General features: G+C 42.8%; 1 protein-coding gene across 2 annotated transcripts in view; it reads right to left on the bottom strand.

The window, feature by feature from the left end:
* The window catches only part of NTRK2 (neurotrophic receptor tyrosine kinase 2), a 494,743-nt gene that overhangs the window by 427,192 nt on the left and 41,374 nt on the right, over nt 1-26,177 (bottom strand). For both annotated transcript variants that reach the window (XM_075549850.1, XM_075549851.1), the window contains exons 3-6: nt 24,456-24,530; nt 23,779-23,850; nt 12,213-12,281; nt 8,160-8,314 (exon numbers count right to left, since the gene is read on the bottom strand). In XM_075549850.1, coding sequence (XP_075405965.1) covers nt 8,160-8,314; nt 12,213-12,281; nt 23,779-23,850; nt 24,456-24,530 — 371 coding nt within the window. The remainder of the gene's footprint in view (nt 1-8,159; nt 8,315-12,212; nt 12,282-23,778; nt 23,851-24,455; nt 24,531-26,177) is intronic.

Here is a 26,177-nt window from a genome sequence, read left to right as displayed (position 1 = left end):
TAGCTATATCCTTTAATTTATCTTCATAGACCAAAGACTGATGCAAAGTATGCCAATCCTAGATTTCTATTAGGCGATGGGAAAATAACCTTTAATTATTTTGTATTATTTACTCAGCTTCATGATACATTAAATGGACCATGTTGGAGTTTTATTTTTTTATATTCATCAGTAAATCTTAGTTATGTTCTTTTTTTTTGCCTCACTAATTTTTCCCTCTGTTCACTTCACATTAGGCTGCCTGTGTCATAAAATCTGCACTCAACTACTCACTTAAAATGTAGTGGTTCAAACCCATCCAGCAGCACCTTGGAAGAAAGGCCTTGGAAGTGCTTCATAGAGATTACAGCTAAGGAAATCCTATGGAGCAGTTCTACTCCCTAACACATAGGGTGGCTGTATGTCCAAATCAGCTCACCAGCAAGGAGTTTGGTGTTTCTTTGTTTCTTCACTTCATGCTGGGTCATCTTCTCCTGTGTGTAAAACCATTCCAGTAAATTATGACTTAGTCTGCTCCCCATGTCCTCTCCTCTCACTTCTACATGTGCACACATAAAGGGCTTAGAACAAATAAATACTTGACCTAGCTATTAATTCTCTCTCAGCAGAATATTAAAAGCCCATAACCTCCCTCTCTATTATTCTGTCTTCTTGGCATATCACCCCATGTCTTTGTCTCCTGGAGAGATACATTCCACCACCAGGAATAAAGCCAGAGGGAGCCTGACCTATTTACAAGTGGTTGCTTTACCACACTTGCAGAAAATTAGCAAAATATCTTTTCAAGCTCAAATTGGAAATTGTGCTTCTCAGCTCATATGAGCTTTGTCATGCCAAATAGAACAGCTATATAACTTCTAAACATAAAATCCTAAATAGTGGCTGACAAATCAGGGGAGAAAAAAAGGCTCTCCATGGGGCATTCTGTAATGATAAAGAAAAGCAAACTGTGTTTTGATTTATTTTAGTAGATAAAACCTGATCTGTAATAAAATGAAAGCAACGCAGCAAATTACAGCAGATTTTATATATAATTTTCAGGAAAATTAAAAGTGGTGATGCAGCTGAGAGGCTAATCTGCTGTGAGTTGTTCTCTGTCTTTTTCTGTGGCTCAAAAGGGGCAGACAAAAGAAGAAGTACACATGAATATGCTAAGCAGATACGTGCAAGACCACCAGCTAATCTGAAAAATACGTCATTGGAAGCAATTTAACTCAAGGAACTCATGACACCCTCCCATGTACCTGGTAGCTGACACACCCTGAACAGCCCTTGTTGATGCATCGTAGTACTATATCTATGGCAGAAGCTCAAGGGTGGGGGGGGGGATTCACACTGAAGCAAACAAAGACAGGTCTGACTGCAGTCTGTGGGACCATTCTGAGCGTTTTACACAGTAACCACACAGTGCTTCTACCACCAGTCGAATCACCACCTTACATTCCTCGAGGGACTATCATTCTCTGTAGAAACCAGCCACTCGGAAAGTGAAGGGTTCAATATGGTCCCAGGGAATACTGCCTTTCTTACACCTGCATGCCAAGTCCATCCCATCCACGATGAACATTTCCTGTGAAGCTCTTCTCTGGATGAGAGTTAAAGCGGCCTCACACAGTGAACAGGGCGCACTGGTGGCATTGTGCATTGTGCATTGGGTTGCTGGCCTCGAGGCCAGCTGTCAAACCACCAGTCACTCTAAGGAAGAAAGAGGCCGCTTTGGAAAGATACCCAGGCTCAGCAATTGAAAGGGTTCCTTCTGCACTGCCGAACTAGGTCGTTGTGAATTAGAGTAGACTCAACGGCAGAGAGTGTGGGAGGGAGTGCACAGCGTGAATACAGCATGGATTTTGTGTTGGACTACCCACTGCACTGTCAGCAGCTGCTCTGAAGGAGAAAGACAAGACTTTCTGCTCTCAAAAAGATGCACAGGCTGTCTTGGGAATGCAAGGGACAGTTCTCCTCTGACGTATAGGGTCACTATGAGTAAGAAATGACTCCATGGCAGTGAGTTTTGAGCTAAAGCATGAATAAAGTAAACTGTAAAGTATACTGTTGTTAAATAATCCCATTCAGCCAAGGGAAATGACAAGGCTTACACTGCAAGATTAACTACTGAAGGTCAATTAAGTGTCTAGTATTTGAGTATAATTTTTTTAATTGGGCAAACATTTTCATTGAAAACACTAAAAGTAGCAGCGGGGACTTTTTCACATGGAACGACAAATCAGCACAACCTGGCGAAGCAACCTTTCTTGATTTTCACGTGGGCGGCTCGCTTCCAGCCTTCGTGGCACCCCCTTAGTCCAATTAATGAGGGCATTTTATAACAATATGTTTTGCAATTAAGGTTTTTTTGAAGGTTTAAAGGGGCCTGGTGGAAAATAGACCACAACATGTTGCACAGCATGAATACATTTACAGTAATTCACAGCAGGAGCGAACGGTAGAAAAATATCAGGAAGCGTAGTTAAACGTCCCAGCCTCTCCTGCCACAGTTGCTTGATCACAGAAGGTAAAAGGAGAAACAAGATTCTCACAAAATGTGATGACAGAAATCGCAAAGGAAATTGCAAAAGGCTGAAATATGGAACGATTTAGATAGGCTACGAAACATATTTGTTTTTAGTTGGCTGAACTATTTGTATCACTACATTAAAAACCTGGTTCAATATGATCATTAATATAATATGGTTGATGTGTTCATTAACTGATCGATTCAACAAATATTAATCAACTGCTTTTTCGAGTGTAAGTCAAACCTTACTGCCACTAGGGTTCTAGCTCATGTATGCATGGGTATATCCCAAACAAGCTATGTTTAAACATGATTCTTCAATCAGTGAATGGCTGGAGATGAGTTCTCTGTGTAATACACTTGGCTTAGTCTTACTAGGGTGCCTTCTAAACAGGTACAATCCAAACAGTGGCTTTTGAGGGGGGCTGTTGGGCCAGTTCAATTCAAGGCAGAGAAGCCAGCTCAAGAAATTATGGTGACTGCTTCTTGGGGTTTTAAAGGGCGAGCTTGGAAGATTCTCTCTGAGGGCCCAGAGCCATCAAATGGACTTACTGTGAAGTTTCAAGGAAATGGAAAACTACATTTGTGAAAAAGAGGCTAGGAAAATTACATCGATAAAATTTTCCTTAACAACTCACTTGCTCACTTCTTGAAGGTTGTATGAGCATTCCATTGGGAAACCTGACTCTCCCCACCCTATAGTCTTACTCCTGAGCCTTCCGATGCTTTTTGTTGTTCCTGAAATGTAGAGAACATGGTTTGAGTTCAAGGACACCGAGGTTGTCGTTTTAACCTGAAGTCAGCTGAAAAGCCATTGTCATGGAACCCATTGCAACTCACGGTAGCCCTGCACGGGCTCTCGGCACCTGTGGATCTTCATAGCAGTGAAACGCCATCCTCCTTCCCTGATCCCCTAGCTGGCAGTGTGAACCGCCAGTCTCGAAGTTAGCCATTCAATGCTCCCTCAACAACGCCACCAGAGCACCACCTTCCTTAGTGCATTGAGCTAAATGGAGGACATGTGGAAGGTAAATAGCATGCCATTTGGACAGTTTTGTTTAGTAAAGGTTTCTATGACTTTGATACAGAACTCTTGTGACTTTCCCTGGTACAGTAACTTGAGGAGTACAGTAAACATTAAGGAAATATTTGCCCATGTAATGTATAATACCTATATGATGAAATCTAGTTGGTCCTCATTACTCATGGATTCCATATTTGTGAATTCAACTACTCACTAAAATTAATTTGCAACCTCCAAGTCAATATCCATATTCTTTTGTGATCATTTATAAAAAACAGGCAGACAGCGGCAAAAATTTGAGCTTTCTGACATGCACCTTCCCAGTTAGGGTTGAATAGGCAATGCTTTGATATCTTGTTTTCTGCAAATTAGTGTTCTTTTCACAATATATTTAGTAGCACATTTGGTTTGGGGTTTTTGTTTTTATTTTTCTTTTAGTTGGTGATTTCAGTGTTTAAAATGGCCCTTAAGCATAGAGCCAAAGTGCTGTCTGGTTTTCTAAATACAACAAGGTTAGCTGTATCTTACAGAGAAGATGCATGTTAGATAAATTTTACTCAGGCATCAGCTGTTGGCTATGACTTCAGTGTTAATGAATCAATATTAATAAGGGTCTTTAGGTAGAAGTACAGATTTTTTAAAAATTTGGATTGATTGGCAAAATATGGTGACATTTTAGAAATGAATTCACTCCTGTGGCTCAATTCTTAGCTAACCAAAGACAGCTCTGGGTGGGAAACAATAACATTAGTGAGATATATGCACCTTAGAATATCAGCCAATTGAGTTCAAAAGGGCAGCATATACCCAAGGACAGAGTTTGGAAGGGTTAGGGAGGAAGAACAGACATAGGAAACACCAGGGGGAGGGAGGTGGAGATAAGTAATATTGCAATTTACAATGTCGGGATTGCAATCAACATGTAATAAAATCTATGTGGACTGTTGAATAAAAAACTAATCTGCTCTGGAAACCTTCACCCAATTCACAATAAAAAGGTTTCATTTTTGTTTTCAATGTGATCAGAGGTTTAGGAACCTCACACGTACTTGCTCTCATTGCTCAGTATTTACTAATAGAGTATTTGTAGTGACTAGACAGAAAATACTTTCTGCAAATCATGAGAGGCACTGCGCTAAAAAGGAGCTGGGCTGGTGTAATGATGAAGCTCCCATTTGGCTGCTAACCCAAAGGTCTGCAATTCGAATCCACCAACAGCAGCCCGTGAGAGAAGAGACCTAGTGATCTGCTCCCATTAAGATTACAGCTTGAGATGTTTGACATCCTATTTGGTGAGCAGTGACGGGAGTCTTAAAATTGGCTATCTGAGGTACAACTGTAGGAGCTCTGGGGTGTGGTGGTTACATGTTGGGCTACAATCTCCAAGGTCAGCAGTTCGAAACCACCAGTCACCTCTGTGGGAGAAAGATGGAGCTTTCTGTTGGGAAACCCACAGAGGCAGATCTACCCTGCCCTACAGGACCTCTATGAGTTTGAGGGGACTATGGCAGTGAGTTTGGTGTTGGAGTTCAATGCTGTTCCTTGTGCATATACAGTACATGGATCAAGAGGCAGTTGTGCAAAAGAGAACAAGGGAATGCCGTAGGCTTAACATCAGGGAAGGTGTTCTTAAGGGTTGCATGCTTTCACTACACTCATTAAATCAGTAGACTGAGCAAATCATCAGAGAAGCTGGATAGTATGAAGAAAAAATTGGCATCAGGATCAGAGGAAGGTTTATTAACAATATGCAATATGCAAATGATGTGATCTTGATTGCTGAAAGTGAGGAAGACTTAAACAAGTTGATTCATGGTAGGAAAAACGTCAGTAGGTTGGGCAAATAGCTGAAGAGCCAAATCCCCAGTAAACCAACTCTTCCACAATGTAGCACAAAAAGCCAAAGGGAGAGAAAACATTAATCAAAGTTGGGAGGAACGGCGAGAAAGTTAAAAGTGCAAGCACTCATCGAAGAGCATCCCTGAAAGAAAAAAATGCAAGGGTGGCGAGAAGGGACATATAAAACAAATAGGGTTGAAAGTGTCCAGGACTGAAGATACAGCCACCCCATTTGAAAAAGCGCACGCACGACAAGGAGAAAACGTTTTCTAAAGGAACAACAACCAAAACACCAAACACACCCCTAGTTTCACTGTGAAAGTTAACAAGGAAATAGATACGCTTCTAGAGGGAACAAGGCAGACTTCCTAGGAAGAAACAAGCATCAGACTGTCCTCACGCGTCTCTGCAGCAACACTGGATAAAAGGAAAATGTGGTCAGATAAGTTCCGTGCAGCTGCAGGAAGTTAATTTGAGCCGAGACTTTTCTATGGAAGCCAGTTCCAGCAGTAGAAAACAAATAGAAGCTTTTGTCACCAATGACCTGGAGATCTTGTTTTCAATACCTCAGAAAGATGATTAGGGGAACAAGTCCAAGAGGAAAGAATGTATCAGGACTCAGAAATCAGTGGTATAGCCACAGAGCGAATAACTGCTCAGAAAGCTCAGTGATGAGCTCATTGTAAAACCCTGGGAGTACCAATCTGAGAGACGGAAGAAGGAAGTACAGGAATCCTTTCTGCTTTTGTTGGGAATGACTGAGATATGGACAGGCTTTCTCTAGAAATTTAAACAAGCAAATATTTGTTTAAATGTATTTGGTAAATATTTTATCATCCTGTGGTTCTAAAAGAACTATAACTTTCAAACAATTAGAAGAAAACAAAACAAAGCACACTATCAAGGTAAAACTATAAAAATGGATAAAATGGACAAGACCTAAGTAGAAAACTCACTGGAGAATAAACACAAATAGAATAAACACAAGAAAATATTTAACAGCTTAAGGAAAATACAAACTAAAAACCAACATACCATTTTTCAAAGACACAAAATATAACACGTTGGCTAACTTCAAGATAAACCATGCTGTGTCGCTATAAAAGGCATCTCGCGTTGCCATTGAGTTGATTCTGACTCCTAACCACCCTATATAAAGTTTCTAGAGCTATAAATCTTTACAGGAGTGGGTATTAGCCTCAACCTTCTCCCATGGAGTTACTGGTGGATTTGAACAGCCAACCTTGCAGCTAGCAGTCTAACACTTACCTGATTGCACCACCAGGGCATCTATAAAATGGCATAGTCAAGTTTTAATATGCAAAACATATAAATCAAAATTTCATCTACCTATTGTGTACCCTCAAGATGCTTTTTTACTTGTTGATTTGTACTAAAAGCATCTATAAGGATGCTAGTTGAAACATTTTTCCAGTACTAGAAAATAAGTTAAATGTACATCAACATGGAACTTTCGATATTTTGGAAAAGAAGAAAACTAATAAGGGAATACACCACTTTAAAACATAAAAATTATAGAACATTAAAAATGCTAGTTTATTAGCACAACTGATTTTTGATGTTACTCTGTAAACCCCATCATTTACATGTAAATTAATAGCGAATGCTTGCCTGTGTAACCTTTCTGTCCTCATGGATCAATCACTTACCCTCATAATCGCAACTCATAATTGATAAGATACAGAAATAAAATTCATTTGAAACTGATGTTTATTTAAAAAAATTAGAACCAGTTCACACCCACGTCTCATCTACCTCCATCACAATGGTTTATAACAATATGGATGGTGAGGTATCGTGCCCATTCAAGGTAAGAATCAAACACTTAACTAAGGTTTAATGCGCTGCTTCACTAAGAGTAAGCAGCAGCTATATTTCTTAAATAAAAGATGACCTCACACAGTACAGCTTTCAGAAAACAAAAATGGAGTGCTCACGGTTAGTGGGAAGATTCCTTGTCGGCAAGAACCAAGTTCTTGGGGGCTTTCTACTTTGTTACGGGTCACAAGACTAGAAAAGCACACAAAAGTGTTGTGAACCAATGAACTGGCGAATGAGCGGATTAAAATTGCAGGGGAGGAATAATGTGCACACTAGGATGTGTTGTGTAAGTGTCTCACTGAAGCCATTGGTAGGAAAACAAAACCAAACCTGGGCACGTAGGCTTTTCAGCCCCTGTAAGCATACTGATCCTCATATAGAACTGTGATTCTGGGATAAGGTGCCCATCTCGTCAAACTCTGGAGGAGAAATGCACTAGAAAAGATTGGGAAGATCAGTCATCAGGCAGTAAGGTAGTTAAAAGAAGGTGCTGGATTGAAGTGCATTTGATTCCAGTGCCTGGACAATTATATCACCATCAATGTCTTCCCTCTGCATAACCGGGCTGTCAAGCCAAAGCAGATATAGCTAGTGAAGTACTACTGCACTTAGCAAAAAATTATGCACGGGAGGATGGGTGGGTGGGTAGATGGATAATGGATGGATACATGAATAACAAACAAACACCAATAATGTCCTTTTTCTTCGTGTACTTCAAAGTCAACCATTGAAAATTAGCATTTTCCTTGAAAAGAATATTTGGCCGAGTTGTTCCCAGTGGAATCCTCTGCACTGTACACAAATGTGGCCTTTTCCACTGGAGAATCACAGCATCCTACATAACATCTGGACGTTGGTAATCTTCCCACATTCTCTACCACACCAAGGCAATTAAAATAATTAATAACAATGGAACTCATTGACTGAAAAGTAAATTACCACAATTGGGGAGCTGCAGGTTTGCCAGAGGAATATTCTTGCTGCTTTCATTTAGGCAGTACAAATCCCGAGCTTCAGGGCTGGACTTAGTGTCCTGGAGAGTCTTGATCCACATGATGTCACAGGAACATGTAAATGGATTGCCCACAAGAATCCTACCAGGATCAAACACAAGATTCAATCAGCATCTTTCTCGGCATTAATTATACTCGTGCTTATGGAATACTGCAAAATTATGGATCCTTTCAAGATGCTAATCTTGAGAAGTCACACCTACTTTTACAAGATGACAGTGTTTACTATTCATTAATACAATACTTACTGAATTTCTCTTCGATGTAAAGGTGTTACAGACTAAAGGATATAAAGGCAGGTAAGACTGCACAGAATAATATGAGATGCAAAAGCGGCTAAGAACACAGTTTCAGATGAGTCAATTCCAACTTCTGTCAATTACCACCTGTGTGTCCGAGGAGAACTGAGCTCCACAGGCTGTTCAGCGGCCGACTTTCTGAAGTCGATCGCTAGGCCTTTCTGCTACAGCACCTGAGCAGGTTCGGAATCACCCTCCAGGGACTCCAGGATAGAATGGGTGCCTCAATACGGCAGGGAACAATAAGGTGCCAGAGCAAAGTTGTCATGGTTACTATGAGAGGGGCTTCAAACAGGTCACGGGTGGAATTAAAAGATAATAGAACCCCCCCCCCAAAGTTTTGCCCTGCATAATGATTGAGATCTGAAGTGAAGTTGTCAAATAGAAGTTTTCAGGAACTCCAGCAATATTTTGTGCAACCAGGCTAGATATGCAAGCATTATCTATCATTAATAAGCTAAAACTCCAGTGGAGGCAGAATGATCTCATTTCATTAAAACAGGGGGTGTGAATTCAATCTAAAGATAAGGCATGAGCACCAACAGGCTAACACGGTCACCTTTGTGCATTAAACCCACTGCCAGCCGTGGGTTCCGACGTGCAGGGGCCCTCTTTAGAGTTTCCAAGATGGTGAAACGTTATAGAAGCTGGCAGCCTCAACCTTCTCCCTCAGAGGAGCTGGTAGATTTGAACTGCTGTCCTTACAGTCAGTAGTCCAATATCTAGCCCCCAGACCACCAGAGTCCAGAAAAAGTTGGAATGAATGCTAATGTGAGAACCTATAAGGGAGCTACGAGACCCCTTCCACACAGAACAAACTCAGGGCCTCTGACAACATAGGCAACTGAGCGCTCCCCAGAGCTGCAGAGCCCACCCTGGAGAGGCCTGCAGAGAAAGGCATGCTCCACCTCAGCTGTGCTGCCTACACTCCTGTGGCCCTGTGGCTGGTGAGAGAGGAAGCAGTCGGGGGAAAAGAAAAACCACAAGGGGAAAAAAATCTTTAAATGCTTATTTATAATACTCAGTGGCCTATTTAAAATGAATTCCATTTATGGTAATGAGCCTTTAAATTAGGCCATTTAAAATCGTTACATAGACTGTCTGGCATTAACCACAATACTTAAAATTTCCGTGAGGACAGGACTTGGGCTTCGCAGCATCATTTACTCCTGTGGTTTTCTGGTCGGGTTCGAAGAATCTCAAGGATCCCTGGAGACTTTTCTAGGAGTTACATTGGGGAAAATGTGAACACGGCAGAGCGGTTTCAGAGGTATCAATTTCATCATCTCGAAGTAAGTTTCCTCCATCAAAATAGGTTTTACTGCTTCTGAATAAAGAGCCCTGGTGGCACAAGGGGTTAAGTGACAGGGCGCTAACCACAAGGTTGGTGGTTCCAACATACCAGTCACTCTGGGGAGGAAGATGAGCCGTCTTCTTCTGCATCACGCAAAGCCTGGGAAACCCTAAGGGGAACCTCTGACCTATAGGGTTTCGATGAGGAGGATGGAGTCGTGAGTTTACATGTTTGTTCATTCAGGTGCTTTAGAATATACTGTGGAAGAGACCTGCCACCAGTTTAACTTTGCTGATTCAAGAAGGCTCCTTACTTTCAAGAGTATCTGAGCAGCTAGAATCCAATTTAACCGTGATAACTGATGGAAGAGACACTCTTAAGAGGCAAAGGGATCACTCAACTAGAAGCACAGTACTGAAAAGCCACGTACCTCTCCACTGGTGAGAACTTCAGACGGCCCTGGGGGTTGTAAACACGTGATGCTTTGGTTCCCAACCCAAAACATGGGTGTTCGAGTACCCAAGAGGCATCTCAGAAGAAAGACCTGGCTATCTACTTCTGAAAAATCAGCCATGGAAAGCCTTAGAGAGCACAGATCTACTCTGACATATGGAATCACTCAGCTTTTCCTTCTTTCATATTATTTTGTTTTCGTTTTTGACGTTAAAAACTCAATGCTCAAACACTGAACTCAGTTGGTTCCACATAACTTCCAACTGCTAATTCTTTCACCATGTTACCATCCCTACCCCCCACTGTCAACGATTAACAACCTCTCCACAGTGGCCTCTTTGAATATGGACAACTGTTTGTGAATGGGGATGGGCTTTCATAAGAAGGCACCCGAAGTCAATGCTATTTGCAATCACCTTGAAGTCATGGGAAAGGTGGCAATGAATGATACAGACCACAAAACAATTGATACATTTGTACTGGGGTGTTGGTGGAAAATATTGAACCTATTGGGCCGACAGAAGCACAAACAGATCTGTCTTGGAGACAGTCTAGTCAGATTGTCCCTTGTAAGTGAGGGTGGATAGATGCCGTCTCACATACGTTGGACACATTATCAAGTGAGACCAGTCCCTGGAAAATGACATCATGCTTGGCAAAGTAGGGGGACAGTAATAAAGAGGAAGACCTTCAAGGAAATGAGTTGATGCAGTAGCCACAGTAGGCTTAACCACAATTGAGCGGACGCTGTAGGATCCGCTACTGTTTTGTTCTGCTGTACAAACAGTTGCTCTACGTCTGAACCAAATCAATGACAACTAGCAACAAGCTAATTCCATTCAGGATGACATGCAGCGTAAGCCAAAGCCATTGCCTAAAATTCAAAAGCCAAGTCCACCGTCACCATCCACCCCCTCTGCTTTAGAGTCCCTTTGAGAATGGTAACAGCATACCAGAAAGCGCTGGCCAGAAGTCATTGACGCATTTCAATTTTCTTCCTATCCTTTTACACAGAGAAGCAAAGGGACATAGGATGAACACTGAACACAGTGGCCAAGCTCGAAGAAAATCTCACCAACACAGGTGGGTAGGGAGAAAGACTGGATTTCCTCCAGCGCTCACTATCTACCCCCGCACTGAGGCGGCTTCTGGGTGACATGATGATGCACACTATTTCCCCAGTCATCCAAGTGCCACTGGGCCACTCTGGTGGGCAGATTTCAGCAGAGCTTCCAGCCTAGGACAGTGAAGAAAGATCTGCTCATCTCCTGAAAACTAGCCACTGAAAACCTATGGATCAAACAGACTTGTCCAAACCTCTAGAAGTGACACATTACTGGGAAGGACCAATCACTGACGGAGTACACCCTGTTTGGTGCATTAAAGGGCCAGCAAAGGGTGGGTAAAACCTTCTGTGACACGGATTGACCCAATGACCACCCCAGCCTGGAGAATGGCTGAGCATGAGGATGACCAGAGCTGGACAACATCTTGTTCTGTGTGTAGAAGACTGTGGTAAGTGTGAGGGCCTGGCCTGCTGTCATCTTCTCCTTGCAGAGCTTGCCTTCCTTTAGGGCCTGGATATAAGAGGTGCAGAATGACACGCATGCACAGCCATTTCACATCAAGTCCCCATACTCTGCTAGGGGGAAAAATCATTTGTCTAAAACCACTTCAACTCATCACAAACAATACACAAAAGTTGAGATTCCTTTTTCGTGTTTGTTTTTATTTGATTGTTTGTTTTTCATGGCTGGATCATGAGAGAATGAAACAAACCATCAAATGATTTCTACAAAAGGAGGTCAAATTCTTTGTTAAGAATTTTGATATTTACAAACAAGTCACCAACACCATGTATTTAAAGAGTAATAAATAGCTACCCTCTCCTTTGAATGTTTTGCCTCAAATGGCACACAAAATCATTACTTACAGCTCAGCCAAGTCAAGATGACGAAAATGTTTCCTAGACAAACTTGTCAATTTATTTCGGGTGAAATTGCTGAAAGAAATAAAAAGAAGTTAGTGTGGAATTTAAATGTTATACTTCAGGATTAAAGTATACAAATTATTTGTAAAAATGTAGTTGGGAGTTTTTCAATTCTTTTCTTAGATCACTATCATTTTTCACCCAGAGTGACAGCTTACTTTTGCCTCGAGCCACACCTAGGAACCTGCTTTATGTGAGGTAGTGGACGGGGAACATTTTACACATTGCCTATTTTTAATCTCTTTTCCCCAAAGCTTATTTTCCTTATGCTGATTAAAAATCAAGTTACATACTTCACTGAGACTTCCGTACTTTGAAATAGTAGGAGGACATGTCGAAGACTCTTAAGACCAATGAAGAAAAAGGTCCTCTACAAGGAATGAGCATTGCAAATATTCTGACGCCAAGTATACCAAGCCAACTACACCCACTGTCGTGGGGTTGATGCTGACCGTTGGGCCCCCACAGAGCGAGGAGAAGTGAGCCCAGCACTCCGGACACCGGAACCAGAAGCCTCATTTTCTCAGAGTGGCTGGCAGCTTTAAACGCTGGACCCAGCGCTCAGCCCACTGTGCCGCCAGGGCTCCTTAAAGTCAGACACGACACATGCGATTCTCTGAATACTGACTGAGCTTAAACTGGCCTCTAGCAAAGAAGGCACATACTGCATGGTAGATTCTGCTGAGCTTGTTTCAATATTAATTCTAGATAACTGCTGATTTCATGTAAGAGGGAGAAAAACCAGCTAGCCAAGAATATGTCCATTTTTATTATAAGCTAGTCTAGCAACATACCATCTCAAGATATGAAACAACTGGACAATGGAAAGCCTTGTGCTTTCAAAAAGAAGACTTTACTGTCATGTTCCATATTTTCTTTGTCATTACATGTATGAGTGTTTCCAATGATCAGTGTTATCGGTCCTACAACCAGTTCCACTCATGTCCGTTCGGACTCATGGCGACTCCCTGTGGTCAGAGACCAGCTGTGCTCCCTCGGGTTTCCAGTAGTCGCTTGGTCTAAAGTGGAATGCCAAGCTTTTGCTCCAAGGCGACTTAGGCACACTCAAATCCCAACCTCCCCATCAACAACCAAGCGCACCAACCGTTTGCACTGCCCATGGTCCCATGGTTGAAAAGCGCAGAACCATAATCCTGACTCATTCAGTAAATCTGTTAGGCTGGATTTATGTTTTTTAAGTGCCCCACGTTTTGGCCTCTAGTCATGTGGTTAATAATCAATACCATGGATATAAAACAAATGGCAACTTTTATTCAAACAACCAGGGCCCCAATAAAATAATGGCAGGTCATGAGTGTTCCGTATCCATTTCCTGCTGAGGACCGGTGTTGTCGAGGTGAGAGTCTGACACTGTGACCTCTAAGGGTAACAGTAGTAACTCGGGCCAATTGCCTGAGGCTGATTACAGAGTTGCATAGTCTCCAACAGGGCTGCAATTGTGAAGATGGCTCGGGACTGTGCAATGCTCTATTCTGCTGTACATTAGGCTCTTAATTGAACCAACTCAGTGGCACCTAACAACATAACTAACAATCTGCTGTATCAACCCAATGAACAGGGGCCTGAACAGTCACTTTTAGAAAGGCCCAGAACCGAGGGCAATGCATGATGCTGCTGCACACCGTCCGTTCGCGCGCAGTGCGGTGTCTGGTGGGCTTCCACGGTGTTAAAACCTGGGCCTCCAGTCTCTTTTGACTGCACACAGCTTTATCCCATTTTGCATGCACTGTGCTGTTTACACTTCGAAGAATTATGGCAACTGTGTATGAAGCAATTCTGTGGGAGCCATTTTTCCAAAGATATGTGCATGCTTCATGGTGGTATCACATTTTCATAATTCTCACAATATTTAAAATTTGTTCATGATGCTATTTCACTTGACAGACTACGGTAAAGTGTAAACACAACTTTTACATGCACTGGGAAACCAAAAACTTCACACCGCTCACTTTGTTGCCATGTTTGTCCTACTGTGGCGGTCTACCTCCAAGGTGTGCCGCGGGATTCTAGTAACAGCAGAGTGACCATGGTAGATAGACTTCAGGGAAGAGTCCAGGTGAAGACAGTCTAGGGAGAAAGGTCTGGCCATCTAGTTCTGAGTATTAGCCAATGAAAACCCCATGGATAAGAACGGAAGAAGCACACCAGCCAGTGTGATCACGAGGTGCCGAAAGGATCAGGGATCATCAGAACAAAGAATCATACCATTGTGAATGAGGGGGGAAGTGCAGAGTGGAGACCCCAAGCCCATTTATAGGCCACTGGACATCCACTTACAGAAGGGTCATGGGGAGCCGATGAGCCAGTCAGGGTGCGATGTAGCAAGGATGAAACATACAACTTTCCTCTAGTTCCTAAATGCTTCCTTCCCCCCCCCCCACTCCCAACCACCACTATCATAATCCCAATTCTACCTTACAAATCTGGCTAGACCAGAGGATGTATATTGGTACAGATAGGAACTGGAAACACAGGGAATCCAGGGCGAATGATCCCTTGAGAACCAGTGGTGTGAGTGGCGATACTGGAAGGGTGGAGGGAGGGTGGGTTGGAAAGAGGGAACCGATTATAAGGATCTACATGTAACCTCCTCCCTGGGGGACGGACAACAGAAAAGTGGGTGAAGGGAGATGTCAGACAGTGCAAGATATGACAAAAATAATAATTATAAATTATCAAGCATTCACAAGGGTGGGGGAGCAGGGAGGGAGGAGGCAAAATGAGGAGCTGATGCCAGGGGCTTAGGTGGAGAGCAAATGTTTTGAGAATGATGAGGGCAGTGAATGTACAAATTTGCTTTACACAATTGGTATATGTATGGATTGTGATAAGAGTTGTATGAGCCCCTAATAAAATGATTTTTAAAGGAAAAAATAAACCCTAAGGACAATAAAAAAAGAATGCTGTCTACCACTTCTAGGTTGGAAGGCACTCAAGCTACACAAGTGCCACATCATAGACCTTGAGCATATTAACAACTGTGAAAATGGTGGAGGGCCAAGTGCCACTCTACTGTGTTGTACATGGGCGGCCTTGAGTTGGCCCCGACTACAAAAGCTATGGCCAGTCTGTTGACAAAGAAGGTGCCAGCTGTCTCATGTGTGCATGTGCACTCCCAGCTTCATTCTCTACTAAGATTTCTTTTTGCTCACCCAAACCCATACCTACACAAGTCTATCCTTCTTGTATGCTTTAATCTCCTCTGTTCACACTGACTGTGAAGTGCTCACCCACATGAAAAAAAAAATCCCCTGGAAAGTTGTAAAATGTGCCCACGTATATTTCTTCCTCTGGAACATGAATGAAGAATGGGTCACTCTGGAGTATAGTAAATTGAGAAGTCAAAGTCACAATCTTTGGAGCACAGATGTTTTCATTTGATCAGCATTTCCCATCTTTCAGAGTTGGGGGCAGGGGAGCGTGCTCTCCCTCCCCAAGAAGAGAGGAAAGGCAAAGACAGTGGAAACTTCTGTTACAGGTCCTCCCGTCAGCGCACACACTGCCTCCCCTGGGCACAGCTGCCTCTGCGCATGTTCTTCCAACAGCCAGGACAGAGCAGGGGGATGGGCCAGAGAACAAGATGAGTTTTATGAACCATATTTATTATTGGGCCAACAGCCAGGAAGGAGGAAGGGAGGGAAAAGCCAACACTCTTCTTCTTATTTGATTATTGAGCCTTGCTAAGGAACTAATGAGTCCCTCGTCAAAGTCCCAGGGAAACCCAATGCTGTTTTTCTCACAGTCACTGGATTCTTGGAGGCTGAGCACAAACAATGAAATGCAGTGACCAGCCACAGAGGCTCTGGAGAGCCACCAAGAGGTGCGAAACATGGACACATCAGGTAGAGGCGCAAAGTCTCTGAGTGGTGGAAATGGTTAGGGTGCTCAGCTGCTAACCAGGAGGTTGGTGGCTTTGGGAAGAAAGGTCTGGCCATTGATTTCTGGGAAGCCTACAATTAAAAATTCTCTGCAGCATGGTTCTACTCTGACACCCGAGCTCACTATGAGAGAGAATTGACGCAAAAACAACTGGTCTTGGTGAGGGAGCGTGGGAGAGTGATTTTTAAGTTGAATCTCCCTAACACCTGACATAAAATAGAATGTCCTTGTGCAGACCATTATATGGTTGCAGAAACCCTGAGAGAAAATCCAATACTCCAAGTGCAGAGAGCTACTGCTTCCTTATACATCTCCTCACAGCTCCTGCACACACTGAATGAGAGCAGTTTACATGTGGGCGAGCTGGGACAGCCAAGTCATTCCCGGAGTCCTCATTGGTAATCAGAGGTTGAGGCTAAGACCAGGGAAGGCAGACGCAAGGTTCGACTCCCTTTGCCCCCTCTACCATCTGAAAAGCAAATGATGTCATTTCATATTTGGGATGCTGTAGCCTTTTCCATCATGTGAAGTTCAGTGATCTTTTATTGCAACTCTGCAGCTATCTAAACGCTTACCAATTTCACAGTCCCTTAGATTAAACAGCGACTAAAACAGATATAAGAAGGCCTGGTGGTGCCATGGGCTAAGCACTGGTCTGCTAAACATAAGGTCAGTAGTTCAAACCCAGAAACTGATCCAAGGGATAAAACTCAGACTATCAGCTCTCATAGAGATGTACAGTTCTTGGAAACTCTCGGGAGCAATTCACTTTGTTCTATATGGTCTCTATGAGTTGGAATCAAGTTGGTGGCAGTCAGTTTCAGATGTATAGTAAATATTTTTAAGTCCTGGCAGCAGACAGTGGATTAAGCACTGCAGTTCTAACCTAAAGAACAGCAGTTTGAACCCGCCAGTCGCTCTGTGGAAGAAGGATGAGGCTGTCTGTTTCCACAAAGATTTAGTCTCAGAAACCCTAAGGTGTGGTTCTACTTTATCTTCTAGGGTAGCCATGAGTCAAACTCAACTCAGTGGCAGTGGGTCTGGTTTGGCTTGATAATAAATATCAAGTCCAAGTCTACTCAGAGGTTCTAGAAGAGAGATGTTTGGCAACCTGCTCCAGAAAGGCAGTCACTGACCACTTTTGGAAAACAGCTGTACTCTGACATTCATGGGCTTGCCATGGTTTGGAACTGACTCCATGGCAATTGGTTTCATTTTTGGTATGATACATGTCCATAAACTTGGTACAGTGTGATCAATGATTTGCTTTTGAACTTTTAAGGGTACTACATTGAACATGTCTATTTTTGTCATTTCCTATTGAACACTTGGCTCTATGTAAGTTGTATACCTTACATAAAACCTGCGACCACTGAATCAGTTTCAGCTCATAACAACTTTACAGGAGAGAGCAGGACCCCACAGAGTTTCCAAGGCTACACATCGTCACACTGGCTGTCACATCTTTCTTCTGCACAGTGGTTGCTAGGTTTGAACAATGAACTTTGGGTTAGCATCTAGGTGCTTAACCAGCATACCACCAACCAAAGAACGCCACTAAAATTACTTTACCATAGATCATCATGAAAAAATATGCACTGTGACTGTGGTATTTATATAAATAACATGCACTGAGAAAATTACTATATATGTATGAAAATCAGTAAAATAATTAATAAATCTATTAATCAATGGCATTAGCCATAGTCCACTGTATAAATAACAGCATTTATAAAATGGTATGGTTAAAAAGACAGCAAAATGTGGTTGTTAAAACCCAGGAACAAGGGAACAACAAATGATTCAATAATCGGTGGTGGGAAGGGTGTAAGAGGCCTGGTAGGGATTGATCAAGGGCAATGTAACCGAGAGGAATTACTGAAACCCAAAAGAAGACTGAACATGATAGTGGGACAAAAGGAAAGTAAAAGGAAATAGAGGAAAGAACTAGGAGGCAGAGGGCATTTATAGAAGTCTAAATACAGGCCTAAACCTATGTAAATATATTTATATATGAGGATGGGGAAATAGATATATGTGCATATATTATAGGTTTAGTATTAAGGTAGCAGATGGACATTGGACCTCCACTCAAGGACTCCCTCATGCAAGAATACTTAATTCTATTAAACTGGTATTCCAGGATGCTCACCTTCCCAGCACGATCGCTGAAGACAAAGTGGGTGCGTAAGCAAATGTGGTGAAGAACACTGATGGTTCCTGACTATCAAAAGATATAGCATCTGGGGCCTTAAAGACTTGATGATAAACAAGCTACCATCTAGCTCAGAAGCAGCAAAACCCAAATGGAAGAACCACATCAGCCTGTGTGATCACAAGGTGTCGAAGAGGTCAGGTATCATGCATCAAAGAACAAAAAATAATGAATGAGGGGCAGTGTGGAGTGGAAACCCAAAGCCCATCTATAGGCAACTGGACATCCCCTTACAGAAGGGTCACGGGGAAGAGACGAGCCAATCAGGGTGCTATATAGCAACGATGAAACACACAACTTTCCTCTAGTTCTTTAATGCACCCCCCTCCCCCCCCACCCACTGAATCATGATCCTAATTCTACCTTACAAATCTGGCTAGACTAGAGGATATACAGTGGTACAGACAGGAACTGGAAACACAGGGAATCCAGGACAGATGACCCCTTCAGGACCAGTGTTGGGAGTGGCGATACCGGGAGGGTGGGATAGAAAGGGGGAACCGATTACAAGGATCTACATAGAACCTCCTCCCTGGGGGACAGAAAGCAGAAAAGTGGGTGAAGGGCAACATCAGACAGTGTAAGACATGACAAAATAATAATTCATAAATTATCAAGGGTTTGTGAGGGTGGGGTGGGGAGGGAAGCAAATGTTTTGAGAATGATGATGGCAACAAAGGTATAAATGTCCTTGACACAATGGATGGATGTATGGATTATGATAAAAGTCATTCAAGCCCCCAATAAAATGATTTTTTTATATGTGGCTGTTGAGTAATTTAGGGCCAAGTTCAGCTGTAATGAAAATACCAGACCTTAACCATTGAGGTCATTGATGACACTCAAGTGATTGCATTAGGAGCACTTTGCCTTTTTTCTCCTGTCCAACTGCTCTCTTGTTTATTCTATCAAGGCCTATGCAGACAGCAAATTTGTGCAGGCAAATCAATTATAGAGATGATGCCAAAAGCATTTAAGTAAAATGTGTTAATAAAGTTCCATGGAGTTTTATCACATTTCTACACTATGTCGTATATTGTAATGCTACAGATTTTAAAAAATAGTTTCAAAAAACTTTCACCTTTAATACTAATTGTAAATTATAAAGTTATGATATTTACTTTATGAGATGAAGGCTTTTCCATAATGTCAACAATTTGCCTAGTGTCCTGGAAATCTGCCCTCAGAGATCAAAGTCAGTTGAGAGCAGTTTCTGTCCCCAAGCAAAAGACATGGATCAATGCTCACTGTCTACTTATGTAATGCAGGTTTCATTTCTATACTTCTATCGTAAGAATATGACTGAGGAATGAGCTCTGGAACCAGAACTCTGTCATTTGCTATCTGTATACGTGGGCAAGACTTGAGGATGTGTAGTCTATTTCTGTGTCTATATAATGAGAATGAAAAATAACTCCCTGAGATCGGCTGAATTGTATCTCCCCAAAATATATGTCAACTTGTCTAAGGCATGATACTCAATATTATTTAACGAACCTCTATTTTGTGATCTGATCGAATTAGCCTATGTGTTATAGATCTGAATGCGGCAGCATGATTAGAGGCAGTTGTGTTAATAAGGCAGGATACAATCTTCAGACTTAGGTTGCATCTTGAGTCAATCTCCTTTGAGATTTAATAGAGATCACACAAGTGAGCAGAGATCAGAGGGACCTCACTACCACAAGAAAGGAGAGTCGGAAGCAAAGTACATTCTTTGGAAGCAAGGGGCACAACACTACGAGCCTCCTAGACCCAGGGGAAGATTGATGGCAATATCCATGGAGATCCTAAGAAATGCCAGGCTCATAGAAGCTACAAAGGGCCTTCAGCCAGAGCCTCTAGAGAGAAGCTTGCCCCTGGAGCCAGCGCTGTGAAGTTGGGCTTCTAGCCTCCTGCACGGTGAGAGAGTGAGCTTCTGTCTGTTAAAGCCTTTCCCTTGTGCTATGTTTGTTTTAGCAGCAGGAGATAACAAAGATACTCCCCTGCCAATTCTGAAAAACAAAGTAAGTGTGATATGCAGGTGAGAAACCTGTATGTACACTGTGCATTATGAAATATGTAAGGTTTATTTTCTAAGAGAGTTACTCAAAACGCCAATGAATGCGGAACATGCTGGGATACCACAAACGGTTAGGCATTTAACTGCTAGTTTACAGACTGACGGGTCACACACGCTCCGAGAGGCCGCAGAAGACCGGCTCGGTGTTGTAATTCGGACATTCTGTGGAGCAGTTCTGCTCTCCACGCACGGGGTCCATGCGAGTCAGAATCAACACAACAGCAACTCCAAACAACAATGCTCTTTCAGCAACAGACACCAAAATGCCAGGGTGGCTGGGAAAACAATCTGATCTCACCGCTATCGAGTCAAGGGGTGAATAAGCATTCTTCACTCAATGTAGTCTTTATTTAATAGAGGAACATATGAGGCACGCTGCACCTTATTGGCGCTGGGTCATCGACTAATAGGATTTAACATGATTTAAAAGGCTTTAGCAGCAAACAACCTGACAATTCCCCTTTTCCATTATTTCCATTTGACTTTAATGGACAGCATATCAACTTGACTTGGACAAAAGCATTTCAAATTATTAACATATTTGGTCTGTTCTATAAGTGATCCCCTCCCTGCCATATTTGGGCAAACATGGTCTATTGTGTGGGTAGAGAGGTGGCATTCAGTTATTTGTTAGTTTCTCAAAAAGGGCAAGGCCAATTCCATTTCTTTCCACTGTTTTGGTTTGAGGTCTTCCAGGGATCATGTAATGAGTCTAAGGGAGAGAATCAAGAATGCTGTACCAGGACAGTTTAGACAGCAGACTCTGCCACTGGCCTTTGCTCTGTCCAAGATGGAAATGGCCCAGGAATTCATGAAAGAGAATGAACAGGATGTTCCAAAAGACTCCTCTGGTCCAGGTAGTATGGCAGAGCCAGACTAAGTCCAGGGGTACATATGGTATCCAACTGAAAAGGAAGGGGCGGGGGAGGGAAGGTGAAGATGTGTGATGGGAGAATAGGGCACTGGACCACCCAAGGGGAGGGTATTATTTGTGTCTCCACTGGGAAAGAGGGACCAGACTTCTTGAATCTGGTGTTCCGGGATGCGAATGCAGCGTGCTGGCATGGAGAGGGGAGCCAAAGGAGGGGCCTGAGGGCTCAGCCCCCATACCAGCTACATGGACAACTGTCTCTCCCCGCCAGAAGAAATTACTTTAGAGGATGGCACTAAAGCTGCAGCTTGGGGAGAAGGACGTGTCTGATCAGAGCACACGGGAGCAAATGAAGGGGGAGGAAGAGAGAGGGGAGCACATCCTGGCCCACCACGCCTGGAGGAAGATATCCCCTCTCTGAGCAGCCAATTCACAGAGTGGACCATATGGCTGTTCCCACTATGAGACACAATGTCCCTCGCTTACCCAGAGACCTATGGGGCACAACACTGGAGACTCAGTGTCAGGATTAGCCTGGACTGACCCCGGGACACTGAGGCAAAACACAAAAGGCTTGCAGGAGAGCAAGGGGCATGGAGTACAGGGAGCTCCTAAGGGAATGCAAAGGATAGACTCTAGGGCCAGAGCGTGGCACCCCATTGGACTTGACTGGAGGACATGCCTAGAGGTCAAAAATCAGACCTTGATGTATTTATAGGTTTTTCTTTCTTTTTTAAAATTTTTTTCTTTAATGAATTTATTCTTTTATGGTCATTGATTTTCTTTTTGTGGCCATCGTTGTGTTTTCTTTTGTCACTTTGTCTAACTATGCCTTGTTTTTTATGCATTTTATAATCTCTACAGATCTATCTAGATAAGAAAGGTTGGATGAACAGTCTGTAGGAGAAAACAATGGGTCCGATGGTTCTGGGAGGAACATGGGAGAGGTGGAGATGGGGAAAAGGAGGTGGTGTTGACAAACCCAGGGACAAGGGAGCAACAAGTGATCTAAAACTAGTGGCAAGGAGGGTGTGAGAGGCCTGGTAGGGAATCAAAAAGGGCAATGTAACCAAGAGAAATTACTGAAACCCAAATGAAGGCTAAACATGATAGTGGGAGAAAAGGAATGTAAAAGGAAATAGAGGAAAAAACTAGGAGGCAAAGGTAATTTATAGAAATCTAAATATAGGCATGTACGTATGTAAATATATTTATATAGGATGGTGGGGAAATAGATCTATGTGCATATATTTATAAGTTTAGTATTAAGGCAGCAAATGGACATTGGACCTCCACTCAAGTACTCCCTCAATGCAAGAATACGTTGTTCTTTTAAATTGGCATTCCACAAGACACACCTTCCCGACACAATTGCTGAAGACAGACTGGTGCATAAGCAAATGTGAAGAAAGCTGATGGTGCCGGCTATCAAACGATATCAAAAAATAGCCTGGTGTCTTAAAAACTTGATGATAAACAAGGCACCATCTAGCTCAGAAGAAACAAAGCCTACATGGAAGAAGCACACCAGCCAGTGTGATCACGAGGTGTTGAAGGTATCAGGCATCAAAGAACAATAAATCATATCATTGTGAATGAAGGTGAGTGCAGACTGGAGACCCTCAGCCCATCTGTAGGCAACTGGACAGCCCCTTACAGAAGAGTCATGGGAAGGAGATGAGCCAGCCAGGGTCCAGGGTAGCAACGATGAAACATACAACTTTCCTCTAGTTCCTAAATGCTTAATCTCCACCCACTATCATGATTCCAATTCTACCTTACAAATCTGGCTAGACCAGAGGATGTACACTGGTACAGACAGGAACTGGAAACACAGGGAATCCAGGATATATAATCCCTTCAGGACTAGTGGAGAGAGTGGTGTTACTGAGAGGGTGGAGGGAAGGTGGGGTGGAAAGGGGGAAATGATTACAAGGATCTACATATAACCTCCTCCCTGGGGAATGGACAACAGAAAAGAGGGTGAAGGGAGATGTCGGGCAGCGTAAGATATGACAAAATAATAATAATCTATAAATTATCAAGTGTCCATGAGGGAGGGAGTAGCAGGGAGGGAGGGGGTAAAATGAGGAGCTGATACCAAGGGCTCAAGTACAAAGCAAATGTTTTGAGAATGATGATGGCAACAACTGTACAAATGTGCTTGACTCAAAACTCTTATCACAATCATGTACATCCATTGATGTAAGAGTTGTATAAGCCTCAAATAACGTGATTTAATAAATAAAATAAATTTAAATAAGAAGAAAATGACTCCTCTGACAAAATTAAAGCTAGTGCTTGTAAGCTATTCTCTTAGCTATTCTCTGTGGTTTCTTTGGGGGGCAGGGGGTGGGAGGACGGTGAGCACCTAGACTAGACAGAGGAGGAAAATAGCAGGAGAATGAAAAATATTGAACAAGCTGGAACCTGAGAAGCAAAAGAATCCACTTTTACTCACATGTGCTGCAGGTTGCTGTTTTTCAGAAATGCTTTATGAGCCACAAATTTTAATCCAGAGTCCACAATGGTCCTGTGAAAACACATAGTTGTCCGCACATTAGAACTAATAGGAAACGCCCATCTGACCATCACCAAGCACAGGAGAAACCTCGAGATACAGTGTGTTCCTCTGGGTATTTTAGAGAAACAAATTCACAGAAACTCATGTATAAAAGAGAATTTTATATAAAGCTTAAGTACACATCAAGAAAATATCCCTACCCAGTGTGGCCCAAGCCCACAACCAATCCACAATGTCCTCCTCCACCTCACAAAGCAGATTCAATGTGCCGACTGCAGAAGGAAAGTCGAGTCAGTGAGCATGGAAGCATCTCAGCCCTGGCAGGGGTCTCCACATGGGTGCTCCAGCACCCAGGGCTGCCTCGGGGTAGGTCCATGTGGCTTCTCCTCGGGGATGTCTTGCAAGAAGTAAGCCTTGCCACCTAACACATGGAACTGGGTAAGGCAGCTTCACCTGAGTCCAACCATCAGAAAGCAAGAGACCCGAGAACTAGAAAGGCGAGCTCACCAGGCCATTAATCCCTCCGCCCTTCAATTAACCCCACCTGTGTTTATCAGCCAGCTTGGCCCAATAAACTAACTACCTCATACAGGAAGCAGGTCTTGAGTACTCACAGGTTTTTCAGTCCCACATAAGCGCCAACATCATCTTCGTTGATGATTTCTAACCTTTTCTGATTTGCAATGTAACTGCAAAACAAAAGAAAAATAACGGTGAAAACGGTGTCGGCAAGTTAATGAAAGCAAGGCAAAACAGGCACTTCCATCCAACCTTCCCACAGTGCCCCAGGCAATCCCTTCACTTTCATCAACCCCCACCTGTTTTGTTTTATTTAAATTCAGCAAAGGAAGACAAACTGAGTGCAACCAAGAACAAACCCTGATGGACCAGGGAGACAGGCTTCATTTTTTAGCCTCACCTTTTACGGCTCTTGTGGCTAGCAATTTCAATTTGCCTCTCTTTTCAAAGCAGCGCCTGTGCACAGAGGTGAAGCTAACTCAAAAATATATATACTCCCTCTGAAAAGGTGTCTCACTCTTATTGTGGCAGAAACAGGAATGGATCTTCATGTTACTGTTATGTAAGGAAGTCGCATCTTCTCACTTTCAAAATAAACAATCATTCCCTCCTTCGACCTTCCAGGGCATTGAAGGCGATTAACTTTCCATCTTGTATCCCTCGTTCCTCTCCTATGCCTGTACAAGTAAGAGTACCAAGTAGTCCTTAGAGGAACCCCATTTCCTAAACACCTCCTCCCCACCATGCCCAGTGTTCTGGGGGCAGGGGTTCGTCTCTTCCAACTCCTTCCTAGCCCTGCAAATAGTAGGAGGTTGGCTTTGGAGGTTGGCTTGTGACTTGAGATATTCCAATGAGCATTTTCGCTGTGATTGAAGAGAATAATGCTGGGAAAGAAATGGCTCTCTCTTTCTCTGAGATATAGGCTAAGGGTGGCACAGGCCTAGGGCTGTACAGGAATGAAGTCAAAAGGAAAAAGAGCTGTAAAATGACAAAGAAGCAACAGAAGCTGAAGTTGCTGCATGAGCCCTTGGATCCAGCAGGCCCGAGACCACAGGCCACTAAACAGATTTATGTCATTTGTGTCCAATCAAGTCTGTAGACATGAAACGACAAAACTAAATTGAAATTATCATCAAAGTTATCTTAATTAGTAAAGTGCATCAGCTTGAAGCACGCACAGTGCTCCTTTGAAAATTATTTGTGTGTGATCAAATTGAAAATGGTAACTTGAAAGCCTGGGCATGAAGCTCAAAGATAATGAGGGCAAAACCAAACACAATCAAACCAAGGTCACCATCATCAAGTCAAAGAGGATTCGTAGCAACCCTATAGGACAGGGTAGAACTGCCCCGGTGCGTTTCTAAGACTGTAACTATTCACTGGTGTAGAAAACCACACTCTCTCCCAAGGTGAAACTGGTGGTTTCAAACTGCTGACCTGGCAGTGAGCAGCCCCACGAGTAAGCACTGTGCCACCAGGGGTCCCTAATGAAGGTAAAGGGCAGCACAATTTGAAGAGTGGAACCAGTTTTACTGAATTGTATTTGTAGAAACCATTAAAGTGGTGAATCTTTGATGATGTATGCTTTCACCATTTAAAAACATTTTAGACTATTATTACATGATGGAATCACCTGAACTCTAATTTGTTGTCTACAGTAATTTGAGTACCTGTCTATTCCATTGTCTTAGATAACAACCTCTTTGAAGATACACTGTTATAATTCCAACGATAGACCACAGCACATAGCAGTGCCTCTCTTGCACAAGGGATGATGGATGGATGGATGGATGGATGGATGGATGGATGGATGGATG

The sequence above is a fragment of the Tenrec ecaudatus genome, chromosome 5 (genome assembly GCF_050624435.1).
Source record: "Tenrec ecaudatus isolate mTenEca1 chromosome 5, mTenEca1.hap1, whole genome shotgun sequence".
NCBI lineage: Eukaryota > Metazoa > Chordata > Mammalia > Afrosoricida > Tenrecidae > Tenrec > Tenrec ecaudatus.
Note: the sequence above shows the minus strand (reverse complement) of the source record. Positions and strands in the feature narration are given on the sequence as shown.